Source organism: Salvelinus fontinalis, chromosome 3 (assembly GCF_029448725.1).
Source record: "Salvelinus fontinalis isolate EN_2023a chromosome 3, ASM2944872v1, whole genome shotgun sequence".
In the NCBI taxonomy this organism is placed as follows: domain Eukaryota; kingdom Metazoa; phylum Chordata; class Actinopteri; order Salmoniformes; family Salmonidae; genus Salvelinus; species Salvelinus fontinalis.
The window spans coordinates 19,060,600-19,073,114 of NC_074667.1; the positions used below are offsets into that span (position 1 = coordinate 19,060,600).

At 45.3% G+C, this 12,515-nt stretch overlaps 1 protein-coding gene across 1 annotated transcript; it reads right to left on the reverse strand.

Moving 5' to 3' along the window:
• Window positions 1–7,700: 7,700 nt before the first annotated feature.
• On the reverse strand, window positions 7,701–12,175 carry pck1 (phosphoenolpyruvate carboxykinase 1 (soluble)). Its single transcript, XM_055908483.1, has 8 exons — window positions 12,068–12,175; window positions 11,312–11,574; window positions 10,734–10,918; window positions 10,274–10,477; window positions 9,904–10,091; window positions 9,334–9,721; window positions 8,967–9,194; window positions 7,701–8,822 (listed from the first exon to the last, which is right to left on the reverse strand). The coding sequence occupies exons 2-8, from the start codon at window positions 11,533–11,535 to the stop codon at window positions 8,362–8,364; spliced, it is 1,878 nt and encodes a 625-aa protein (XP_055764458.1). The 5' UTR covers window positions 11,536–11,574; window positions 12,068–12,175; the 3' UTR covers window positions 7,701–8,361.
• Window positions 12,176–12,515: the final 340 nt, after the last annotated feature.

The following is a 12,515-nucleotide window of genomic DNA, read 5'->3' on the forward strand; positions in this document are numbered from 1 at the left end:
CAAATGAATTCAATGTGATGATGTTGAAACAACGTAGAAAACTGATTGGATTTGCAAAAAGTCATCAATGTAAGGGAATTTTGTATAGTTTTCAATCCACTTTTAACTTAAATCCAATGACATGGTGAAATTTTTTGTAGATTTCACTTTGAATACACGCTAGTTGACAACTCAATCAAATGTAAATAAAAATAGACGTAATAAGAAACACGTATACCTCAAACGTGCACCCTAGTTACACAAACAATCCCGCACAAATAGCAGGCGGGCCTACTGGGAAATATAGCCCGACTAATCAACCAAACACAAAACAGGTGAAACCAATAAACAGAAAAGGGGAAAAAAGGATCAGTGGCAGCTAGTAGGCCGGTGACGACGACCGCCGAGCGCCACCCGAACAGAAAGGGGAGCCACCTTCTGTAGGAATTGTGACAATAAGAGTGTGTTATTTAGGAGCTTTGTTTGTTCCTCCTTGCGTGAGTAACGGGTGTCTCTGTTGTCGAGAGCATTTGACTTTTGTATTGTGCCATACCTGTATTTGGTGGACTTGCTTATAAAAGTACGCATCTCAGACATCTCTTCTCTCCTGCGCCTGACTCCTTCACACAACATTGTCACACCAACAAGAACACCAAGGGGTTAGAAATCCAGTGGCTAAAACATAAGTATCAATGTATACTGGTGACTCTAGTTTTTTCTTAAGTCCGCAATCTGGATCCCTGCACAGTCTCATTGAAGATCTTGATCACTTTTCTAGCCTCTCTGGATTAAAACCTAATTATGACAAGTGTACCATATTATGTATTGGATTGTTAAAAAATGCACTGTTTACACTACCTTGTAGTTTACCAATAAAATGGCTGGATGGTGAAGTAGACATATTTGGTATTCACACCTCAAAAAATATGAATTAACTTACCACAATTAATTTCAATAGAAAGTTAGCAAAAATAGATACGATTTTGCAACCATGGAGAGGTACATACTTGTCTATTTATGGAAAAATGTACTCTTTGGTCCTATCAAATCAAATCAAGTTTATTTTATATAGCCCTTCGTACATCAGCTAATACCTCGAAGTGCTGTACAGAAACCCAGCCTAAAACCCCAAACAGCAAGCAATGCAGGTGTAGAAGCACGGTGGCTGGAAAAAACTCCCTAGAAAGGCCAAAACCTAGGAAGAAACCTAGAGAGGAACCAGACTATGAGGGGTGGCCAGTCCTCTTCTGGCTGTGCCGGGTGGAGATTATAACAGAACATGGCCAAGATGTTCAAAATGTTCATAAATGACCAGCATGGTCAAATAATAATCAGGAATAAATGTCAGTTGGCTTTTCATAGCCGATCATTAAGAGTTGAAAACAGCAGGTCTGGGACAGGTAGCACGTCCGGTGGACAGGTCAGGGTTCCATAACCGCAGGCAGAACAGTTGAAACTGGAACAACAGCAAGGCCAGGTGGACTGGGGACAGCAAGGAGTCATCATGCCCGGTCGTCCTGACGCATGGTCCTAGGGCTCAGGTCCTCCGAGAGAGAGAAAGAAAGAGAGAAGGAGAGAATTAGAGAGAGCATACCTAAATTCACACAGGACACTGGATAAGACAGGAGAAGTACTCCAGATATAACCAACCCCCCGACACATAAACTATTGCAGCATAAATACTGGAGGCTAGACAGGAGGGGTCAGGAGACACTGTGGCCCCATCCGATGATACCCCCGGACAGGGCCAAACAGGAAGGATATAACCCCACCCACTTTGCCAAAGCCCAGCCCCCGCACCACTAGAGTTGCAGACACAGGTGCAGACACAGGTGCAGACACAGGTGCAGACACAGGTGCAGACACAGGTGGCGGATAGTACAGTTCTCAACTATCACAGTTTACTTCCTTACTTACTAATGGCATTGCCTACTCCAGATGATTGATTATTTTAAAATGAAATCCTTTCCAACATATCGCTATTTTTTTTAAACAAGCCATAGAAAGCTTGTTGCAATTTTAGTTTAATAAACCAGAAAAGACAGAATAAATATTGCAACAAATATTATGGTTAAACTGAAATATACTAATTGATTTAAAAAAAAATATTGGTATAATCTTTGTTAATGATATCATAAATAGGACTGAAGAGTTATGGCACACATTCAGTTAACAAAAAAATTATGGAAATGTCTGCTCTAACCAAAATTACAACCAACTGATTGCAGCATTACCACAAAAATGGAGGAGGCAAATGGAAAGGGGAGAAGGTAAGGAACTTATCTGTTGCATTAAAGACCATAATTGGCTAAATACATTTGTGATAAAAAAGTATACCAGTTTCACTTAAAGATTTAAAAAAATGACAGATGCGCATATAGGTCGCAAAATAGCTGGGAGGAGATTTTAAATGATTTTCAATGTACCGATTCCATGGCATATGGTGTATGAACTGACACTCAAAACGACGTTGGATTCAAAATGTAGAATTTTTCCATTTAAATTATTATACAAAATTCTTGCAACCAATAGAATGTTAAATATATGAGGATACAACCATCCCAGCTCTGCAGATTTTCTGCAAATAGACAGAATTCTTAGATCACTTGTTTTGGTACTATCATGACTCAGGATATGACCCAGATGCAGACACAGGTGGCGGATAGTACAGTTCTCAGATTATTTATTGTAAACACAGGGCAGGCAAAGGGCAGGTCGAGGACAGGCAGGGGTTTGTGATCAGGTCAGAGTCAGGCAGGTACAGGACAGGCAGGCAGGTTTGGGTCAGGGCAGGCAGAGGTTCGTAATCAGGTCAGAGTCAGGCAGGTACAGGATGGCAGGCAGAATAGTCAGAACCGGGAAAACTAGGGAAAAAAACTTGAGAAAAAGGAAGATGGGAAAGCACACTGGTAAGACAAGACGAACTGGCAACAGACAAACAGAGAACACAGGTATAAATGCACCAGGGATAATGGGGGAGATGGGCGACACCTGGAGGGGGGTGGAAACAAGCACAAAGACAGGTGAAACCTCTCCCAAGCCCGCAGGAAGATGTCCCGGGGGAAGGCAGCACCGACTTCAGGCAATGCGCATGGCAAAACGGGCTCCAACCCAGGATAGAACCAGTAGCCCAGTCGATCAGAGGATTGCCTCTGGAGCCAGGAGAACCCCAAAACCACGGGTACATGAGGGGATTCAATGGGCTGGAACTGCACACTCTCACTGTGATTACCCAACACTCTCAGGTTAATGGGAAACGTAGTGTGGGTGACTCTGCCAATAGAGCGCCCAGCCAACGCTCTGATGTCCATGGGAATGGAGAGGGGTTGTGTGGGGATTCCCAGCTCCGACACCAGGGCTCTCGTTGGCCCCAGAGTCAATGAGCACCCGGAGAGATTTGGACCGGTCACCCCACAACAGAGTAGCATAGAGAGGGGTACAAGCAATGGAGGATGGGAAACTCCCCGTACGGCTCTCCAGCATACTCATACCTACTTGATGAGCCAGAGTTTTTAATGGGCAGGTAGCTAAGAAATGTCCTGTAGCTCCACAATTTAGACAGCTCTGGGTGTTAAGTCTGTGCAAGCTCTCAGCAGGAGACAATCTAGCCCTGCCCAGTTTAATGGGTGAGAGAATGAAGCGAGTCGGCAGCCCTCTGTGATTCCCGTGAGAACTTGGGTGACATTGGGTTCCCTCGGACATGTAGACTTCGGGGGTCTCTGGGATTCCACGGAGGCGAGGTGGGAATCGAGGGCAAGCGAGGACAACAGGGCACAGATTCCCTCTCCCTCCTACGTTCTCGTAGCCGCCCATCGATCCGGATGTTCAAGCTATGAGGGAGTCCAGGTCCATGGGCAGCTCCCGGGCTGCGAGCTCATCTTTGATCACCTCCGATAATCCGTGAAGGAACATGTCGAAAAATGCTTCCGGGTTCCAGGCTCTCTCAGTCACCAACGTACGAAAATCCACTGCGTGGTCTGCCACACTACAGGAGTCTTGACGTAGCTGGAGCAGCTTACGAGCAGCCTCTCTCCCGGACAACGGAGAATCAAACACCTTCTGTCCTTTAGCCACAAACTCCTCCAGACTGAGGCAGGCTGCGGACTGTTGCTCCCAGACCGCCGTAGTACCAGCGAGTGCCCTCCTGGATGTCAGCGTTATGAGGTACGCTATCTTCGAGCAGTCCGAGGGGAACGAAGAAGGCTGCAGCTCGAAGATGAGAGAGCACTGGGAGAAAAAGGCCCGGCAGGTTTCAGAATCTCCAGCGTTGCGCTCCGGAGGAGGTTAGCAGGGTTATTGGGACACTGGGATAGGATGGGAAGAAACGCCGCTGGTGACGGGGTTGCTGAGAGTCTGGGGGATTACTGGTGTGGTCCGCTGCCTAGTAGGGAATCCGCGGAATTGCTACAGCAATGTTTCGAATGCTTGGTTATGGCGTTCTACCAGGGTAATGGAGTCCCTCCATAAGGCATTGCAATAACTCCTCGGGTCTTCCAATGGTGGCTCCTTGCTGGTAGACAGCATTGTTGAGCTGGTCTGAGTCTGCTGGTTCAGTCATGGCCAGTTCATACTATCACGACTCAGGATATGGCCCAGATGCAGACACAGGAGGCGGATAGTACAGTTCTCAGATTATTTATTGTAAACACGAGGCAGGCAAAGGGCAGGTCAAGAACAGAAAGAGGTTTGTAATTAGGTCAGAGTCAGGCAGGTACAGGACGGCAGGCAGGCTTGGGGTCAGGGCAGGCAGAATAGTCAGAACCGGGAAAACTAGGAAACAGAACTTGAGAAAAAGGAAGATGGGAAAGCACGCTGGTAAGACCTGACAAGAGAATACTAACTGGCAACAGACAAACAGGTATAAATGCACCGGGGATAATGGGGAAGATGGGCGACACCTGGAGGGGGGTGGAGACAAGCACAAAGACAGGTGAAACAGATCAGGGTGACAGGTACTGCCCATATGTAGCTTGTTTTTGGTCGCAGGTTCAGGAATGGCTGAAAAATTGCAACAATTACTTGGAGCTAACTCTATAAGTAGCACTGCTGGGTGAATTGAAAATTCCTTGTCACTTGATCAATAATATAATAATACTCTTAGCAAAAATCTTTATCTTGAATTTACAATCTGTAGAAACGATGAGAATAGAAGGGTTCAGAACTTTTTTGAAACATCACAGTACAGTGGAAAAATATATGGCATCTAGAAATCAAAACTTGATGGTCTTCAGAGATAGATGGGAGGGGTTGAGGGTAGCTGAAGGGTGGGACTAAAAACAAACAAAAGATAGCTAATGTAAAATACACTGTGTCGGTAAAAATGTATATATACACTGAACAAAAATGTAAACACAGCAAGTAAAGTGTTGGTCCTGTGTTTCTTTAGCTAAAAAATCGAATACTTTTTCCACACACACAAAAAGCTTATTACTTTCAAATGGTGTGCACAAATGCCTTTACATCCCTGTTAGTGAGCAATTCTCCTTTGCCAAGATAATCCATTCACCGGACCGGTGTTGCATACCAAGAAGCTGATTAAACAGCATGCTGTTTAATTTGCTGAGGAGTATTTCTGTCTGTTATAAAGCCCTTTTGTGGGGAAAAAAGGAATTCTGATTGGCTGGGCCTGGCTCCCCAATGTGTGGGCCTGGCTGCCAAGTGGGTCAATTACGGTACTCCAATTAGGGGAGGGGTGGTAGGGTTAAGGGAAAATAATAAATAAGGAAAATATATTTAAAAATATATTTAAAATAATATATATGGGGGTTAGAAATGATGCAGACAATTATATTGATAGAAGCCACAATCTATCTGCAATATTTACATTTACATTTACATTTAAGTCATTTAGCAGACGCTCTTATCCAGAGCGACTTACAAATTGGTGCATTCACCTTATGATATCCAGTGGAACAACCACTTTACAATAGTGCATCTAACTCTTTTAAGGGGGGGGGGGGGGGGTTAGAAGGATTACTTTATCCTATCCTAGGTATTCCTTAAAGAGGTGGGGTTTCAGGTGTCTCCGGAAGGTGGTGATTGACTCCGCTGACCTGGCGTCGTGAGGGAGTTTGTTCCACCATTGGGGTGCCAGAGCAGCGAACAGTTTTGACTGGGCTGAGCGGGAACTGTACTTCCTCAGAGGTAGGGAGGCGAGCAGGCCAGAGGTGGATGAACGCAGTGCCCTTGTTTGGGTGTAGGGCCTGATCAGAGCCTGAAGGTACGGAGGTGCCGTTCCCCTCACAGCTCCGTAGGCAAGCACCATGGTCTTGTAGCGGATGCGAGCTTCAACTGGAAGCCAGTGGAGAGAGCGGAGGAGCGGGGTGACGTGAGAGAACTTGGGAAAGTTGAACACCAGACGGGCTGCGGCGTTCTGGATGAGTTGTAGGGGTTTAATGGCACAGGCAGGGAGCCCAGCCAACAGCGAGTTGCAGTAATCCAGACGGGAGATGACAAGTGCCTGGATTAGGACCTGCGCCGCTTCCTGTGTGAGGCAGGGTCGTACTCTGCGGATGTTGTAGAGCATGAACCTACAGGAACGGGCCACCGCCTTGATGTTAGTTGAGAACGACAGGGTGTTGTCCAGGATCACGCCAAGGTTCTTAGCACTCTGGGAGGAGGACACAATGGAGTTGTCAACCGTGATGGCGAGATCATGGAACGGGCAGTCCTTCCCCGGGAGGAAGAGCAGCTCCGTCTTGCCGAGGTTCAGCTTGAGGTGGTGATCCGTCATCCACACTGATATGTCTGCTAGACATGCAGAGATGCGATTCACCACAATATTAAAGCTGATCTCCCACCCCCCCCCCAAAAGCTGATCCCCCCCCCAAAAAAATAAATAAAGCATTGCTTATGTCGCTTGTTGGTGTTTAGAAACATGACTTTTTGCTCTTTTGATACAACGGAACATCTTTTAGGAGTGATATTGGCCCTCCATTTGGCCTTCCATTTGACAAATCTGACCATAATTTTATCCTCCTGATTCCTGCTTACAAGCAAAAATTAAAGCATACAGTGTAGACCTTGTTAACGTTGTAAATGACTATTGTAGCTGGAAACGGCAGATTTTATGCAATATCTACATTGAGAGTACATTAGAGTGTCTAGTTTGAGAAACAGATGCCTCACAAGTCCTCAACTGGCAGCTTCATTAAATAGTACCTGGAAAACACCACTCTCAGCGTCAATAGTGAAGAGGCTTCTCCAGGATGCTGGCCTTCTAGGCAGAGTTGCAAATAAAAACCCATATCTCAGACTGGCCAATAAAAACAAAAGATTCAGATGGGCAAAATAACACAGACAGACTGGACAGAGGAACTCTGCCTAGAAGGCCAGCATCCCGGAGTCGCCTCTTCACTGTTGACGTTGAGACTGGTGTTTCAGGTACTATTTAATGAGGCTACCAGTTAAAGACTTGTGAGGCGTCTCTTTCTCAAACTAGTCACTCTAATGTACTTGTCCTCTTGCTCAGCTGTCCACCCAGCATGCACCCAGTATCAACTTATAATTTACTATCTTGTGGCAGGAGAATTAGATTCTGGGTCATGGTTAATTGTTTAGGGATTTGTGTGTGAGATACAGTAGGGTTTTGTTTCAGTACACGTGATTGTAGTTATCATTACCATGCATATAATCCCACCGTATAAATCAGGCAAGACAGTCATACTTCAACCACTTCTATCATAAGAAATCCCACGTGTAAAAACCAGAAGAATCATGAATGGATTTAAAGTTTAAATAAAGTTTATTGTTGTCTTCCTTTTGACATTTCAGATTACAACAAATGAACAACAAGGCAATACGATAGAGTGCAAAAATAAATTAGGACATAACAAAACAGAAACAGTGAAGACCTACACACATTTGAGATGTGTAGGGGTGAAATACATGTAGGTGGTTGGATCCATGGTACAGCAATGTTCACCTTTAACCCACTGTACCAACATGGAATTACCATATAAACATATGGCTTTGGATATTGTGCGTTAATAAGTTATTGTTAAATAACACAGACATCAGTTGTTTGGACTGCATCATATGCTTTGAAAACAGAGATGAGCAACTGATCAATTAGGACTACAAAGACTGTTCCCAGATATTCTTAAATTCATCGCTACTCTTATTCAAGTGTAATTCACCTCTATTTTAACTAGGAAAATATGCTAATGTAACAGTGGAGGATTTCTGTTTTACAAGAGAATTAGAAAACAACTTTGAGGAAAATTAAAGTTCTCCTCACAGCAGGTTTCTAAAGTGTCTTTTGAAAATAGCTAACTAGCTCAGTTAAATATTCTAGAATGATCTCTAGTCTGTGGAGGTCTAAGGGCTTTTGGGCTCAGAAGTGACACATTTCACTTTCTCTCTCTCCGTCTCTATCTCTCCCTACATCTGCCTCACCCTCTGCTCAAGACACTCTAGCTGCTTGGCCACCTCATTGGGAAGATCGTCATTGACCTGGATGTCAAAGTAGGCCCTGATATCCTCCACCTCCTTTTGCCAGAAGTCCTTAGACAGACTAAACAGCTCCTCCAGGTTCACCTGGTTCTCCCCCAGGCCCTCCAGGTTCAGGGAGCCCTTGCAGGGCAGGTAGCCCACGGCGGAGGGCATGGCTCCGGCTTCTCCATCCAACCTGCGGAACATCCACTCCAGCACGCGGATGTTGTCCCCGAAGCCAGGCCACAGGAAGCTGCCGGACTGGCTCTTGCGAAACCAGTTGACATGAAAGATCTTCGGCAGCTTGGCGTTGGGCCGCCCGGCCATGCTCAGCCAGTGGGACAGGTAACGGCCAAAGTTGTAGCCGAAGAAGGGCCGCATGGCGAAGGGATCATTCATGATCAACTTGCCTAGCGGATCGGAAGAAGAAGAGAGTTTGGTAAATATCATTCTTCAACTCAGCTCCATGTAATTTCCGCTGTCGTCTTGACATAAGTTTCTAAAAGTTGCTTTAGTCATCAATGCAGCAGGTTACACTTGGGAGTTTGACTTACCTTGATGCTCTGCGGCAGCTGTGGCTTCTGATCTCATGGCAGCTCCGACAAACACGCCGTGTTGCCAGCTAAAGGCCTCATAAACCAGGGGGACACCTTCAGGTCTACGCCCCCCAAAGATGATTGCCTCAATTGGGACGCCTTCAGGGGACTCCCACTGGGGGTCAATGATGGGACACTGACTAGCTGGAGTGCAGAAGCGGGAGTTGGGATGTGCGCAGGGCTCTCCTATGGAAAGACAAAACAAGAGCGGAGAAAACATCAGTATACAAATCAAGGGAAGTGTGTTTGAAGAAGTGTGTTTAATGAAGAACCAGCCTTGTGGGGAACAGTCAGCCTTGTGTTGACCAGCCTTGCGGAGACTTACCATCCTGGGATGTCCAGGGGTTGTTCTTCCAGGAGGTCACCGTGACTCCCTCAGGGAGTTCCTGGTCCATGCCCTCCCAGTAGACACCACCATCGCTAGTCTCGGCCACATTGGTGAAGACGGTGTTCTTGCAAATGGTTTCCATTGCGTTGGGGTTGGTCTTTGCTGAGGTTCCAGGTGCCACGCCAAAGAAGCCGTTCTCTGGGTTAATGGCTTTCAGGTTGCCTTCGTCGTCGAACTTCATCCAGGCGATGTCGTCCCCAACACACTCCACCTTCCAGCCGGGGAGTGTGGGACTGAGCATGGCCAGGTTGGTTTTGCCACAGGCACTGGGGAACGCAGCTGCAATATACTTCTTTTGACCAGCAGGGTTAGTAATGCCCAGGATCTGAACAACAACAAAGAATAGTGCATTTTACATTTCCATTCCAAAAGTAACTGACAAATAGTATTTTTTGCAATGTGGAATTAAAACAATCAAGTGAAACCATACTGTACTTGTGCACCTCAGCGGTTCTCACAGTACACTATGCACCTATTGGGTTATGTTTATTGTTACTCTGACCTTACCAGCATGTGTTCGGCCAGCCAGCCCTCCTCCATGGCGATGCGGGAGGCAATGCGGAGTGCAAAGCATTTCTTTCCCAACAGGGAGTTCCCTCCGTAGCCACTGCCAAAGGACACAATTGTTCTACGGTCAGGAATGTGGGCGATCAGGGTGAGCTCGGGGTTGCACGGCCAGTTATTGACCAGGGGTTCTGAGAGAGAGAGAGCGAGATCTTAGATTTGAATGGATAACTTTAGTATTGTAGGACTTTATTCTCACATTCATTTTACATTTAAATATAACCGGGCATTGAACAGAAAAATAATGTAATTTGTTCCTTCGTTTTCAGAGTTTTCCATAAATGTTGAAAGCATACCCTTGTGCCTGACTTACTTTTGAGTGGCAGGGGGCAGCCCACAGAGTGAAGGCAGCGCACAAAGTCTCTGTTTCCCAATGCGGTCAGCACAGCCTTGCCCATGCGGGTCATCACCCTCATACTGGCCACCACATAAGGTGAGTCAGTCAGCTCTACTCCGATCTTAGACAGGGGCGAGCCCACAGGCCCCATGCTGTAGGGGATCACGTACATAGTACAACCTAAAATAAAGAGGAGTGAACAGAAGTGATTTTAGGACTCATGGTGATGGTGCAGCTAGTGTATGTCCTTCTGGTAAAGCATTGTGTAAAAATAAACAAAGACAGTCATCATATAAATATGCTCCCAATAATATAATCGGTTAACACCATTAACATGTAAATACAAGAGAAGATAATGCTACTGTCAGTCTTAACATTGTTTTGTGTCAATGTACCAGTAATACAGCAAAACATCCCATTTGATTTTAGACTGTACCTTTCATACAGCCTGGGAAGCGCAGGTCCATAGCCTTGTCCAACTCCTCCTGAGACATCCAGCGCCCAAGCTGGCTGATGCCACCTACTCGTGGAGACGGAACCGTGTCCCTCTGCTCCTGGGTCACGATGACCGTCTTGCTCTCCACGCGGGCCACGTCTCTGGGGTCTGTCCGGGCCAGCCAGCTGAAGGAGAGAAGAAAAAAACCAGACCATTGGATCAAGACTCATAATATAGCCACCGCCACCTCTCACCATTGTCACATTGTTTTTTCAAGTTTGAAATGGAGGCTGTAGCTATAACTAAATGTGGAATGGTCAGCCCATAAGTTATTCGAAAAAATATCAAATCATATCGTACATATCCTTGTATATATGTGGTCATATGCCATTGTAATACTAGAGCAACATTTGCAACATCCATTAAATATTATAACAGGTCTTAAACTTTGTCTGCCTCTTCATCATGCTCAGACCAGCACACTACACAACCACAGTTATCAGAAACATTCAATTATCTCAGGGTCCCCAACTCAACATGACTTCTGTCCACTGAAACTGAATGGTGAGGTGACCTACCAGTTCTCATATTTGGTCAGCTTCTTGATCATGCCCTGCTCCTCCAGTTTGGCCAGGATGGTGTGGCTCTCCTCTTCAGAGCCGTCACAGATGTGCAGTGATTCGGGCTGACACAGGTTGATGTTAGTCTCCACAAACTCCCTGACGGCCGGGCTCAGTGCCCCCAGGTCCCCCTGGACAACCCGGACGCCTGTCTTGTTCTGGGACTGCAGCTGAGGAGGCATGGTTGGTTCTGTTGGCTGGAAGTGGATGTCACTGGAGAACTAGAGGAGAGAGGGAAGGATGGAGAAGGGATATGTTGAAAGAAATGGGCAGTTTGATCTTTCTGGTTGGTGTACAGTTGCCAAATAAGCCACACACCACAAAAAAGACTGGTATGGAGTGTTTGCCAGGAAAACATATTGTCCAAGATTAATTTTTATCTGTTCAATTGTAGGATCACTATTCCATAATGTTACAATGAGGTATGATTTTTAATTTCCTCATATGTATTCAGAGAACAATGTAGATTGTGAACCCATGGTCCTGAATAGAGACTGCATAATATTAATAAACAAATATATACAACTTTATAAGTGGATGATTTATTTTACATATGTTTGCATTTTAATAAAATATTCATCTAAAACGAATAGAACTATTTTGGAGCAAAACAAGATGACAACATCTCCTTGCACCACGTCTCTTCACAAATTAAATGCATGGAAACAGGACAATGAAATCCTACAAAAAATATGATGTATAATATTGCAGTACCTTTTCTTCTTTGTTATGAAGAAGGAGTTAGCGTTGCCTCATCAGCTTAGTCTTGATGTGAGGTTTTGATGCTTGTTGTTCCCTGATGGGCTGTTCTTGAATTGTATCCAGTTAGGAGGTCTGTCTTTTTATACTTTGGGAATGTTTTGGGGGAAGGGATGACCAAAGGTGGCCCGTGCTCAAAGTTATTTGCATGAACTTATAATACCTTATGTTCAGCTCTTGGAAAACTATTTGACAGTCCTCAGTGAATCATTAATCCTAAGAAAATACGTAGTTGGGGGGAGTTAATCATTCAACTGAGCATCTTGTTCTTTCAAAGTGATAGTTGCGCACAACCGTGCATCTCTCAAGAGTTGAACTTTGATCCATATTGCAAGTGATTCAACAGTTTCGCTCTGAGCATCATTTGGTGTGCTGATCTTTGGCTGACTCTTGCGACTGGCAC

What these genes read in the sequence shown, in the direction of transcription:
- pck1 (XM_055908483.1), bottom strand. Translation starts at nt 11,535, where the DNA reads ATGCCTCCTCAGCTGCAGTCCCAGAACAAGACAGGCGTCCGGGTTGTC. An exon ending in GGCTGGCCGAACACATGCTG is followed by an intron (nt 9,722 to 9,903) that starts GTAAGGTCAGAG and finishes GTTGTTGTTCAG; the next exon opens with ATCCTGGGCATTACTAACCC. An exon ending in AGCTGCCGCAGAGCATCAAG is followed by an intron (nt 8,823 to 8,966) that starts GTAAGTCAAACT and finishes CCGATCCGCTAG; the next exon opens with GCAAGTTGATCATGAATGAT.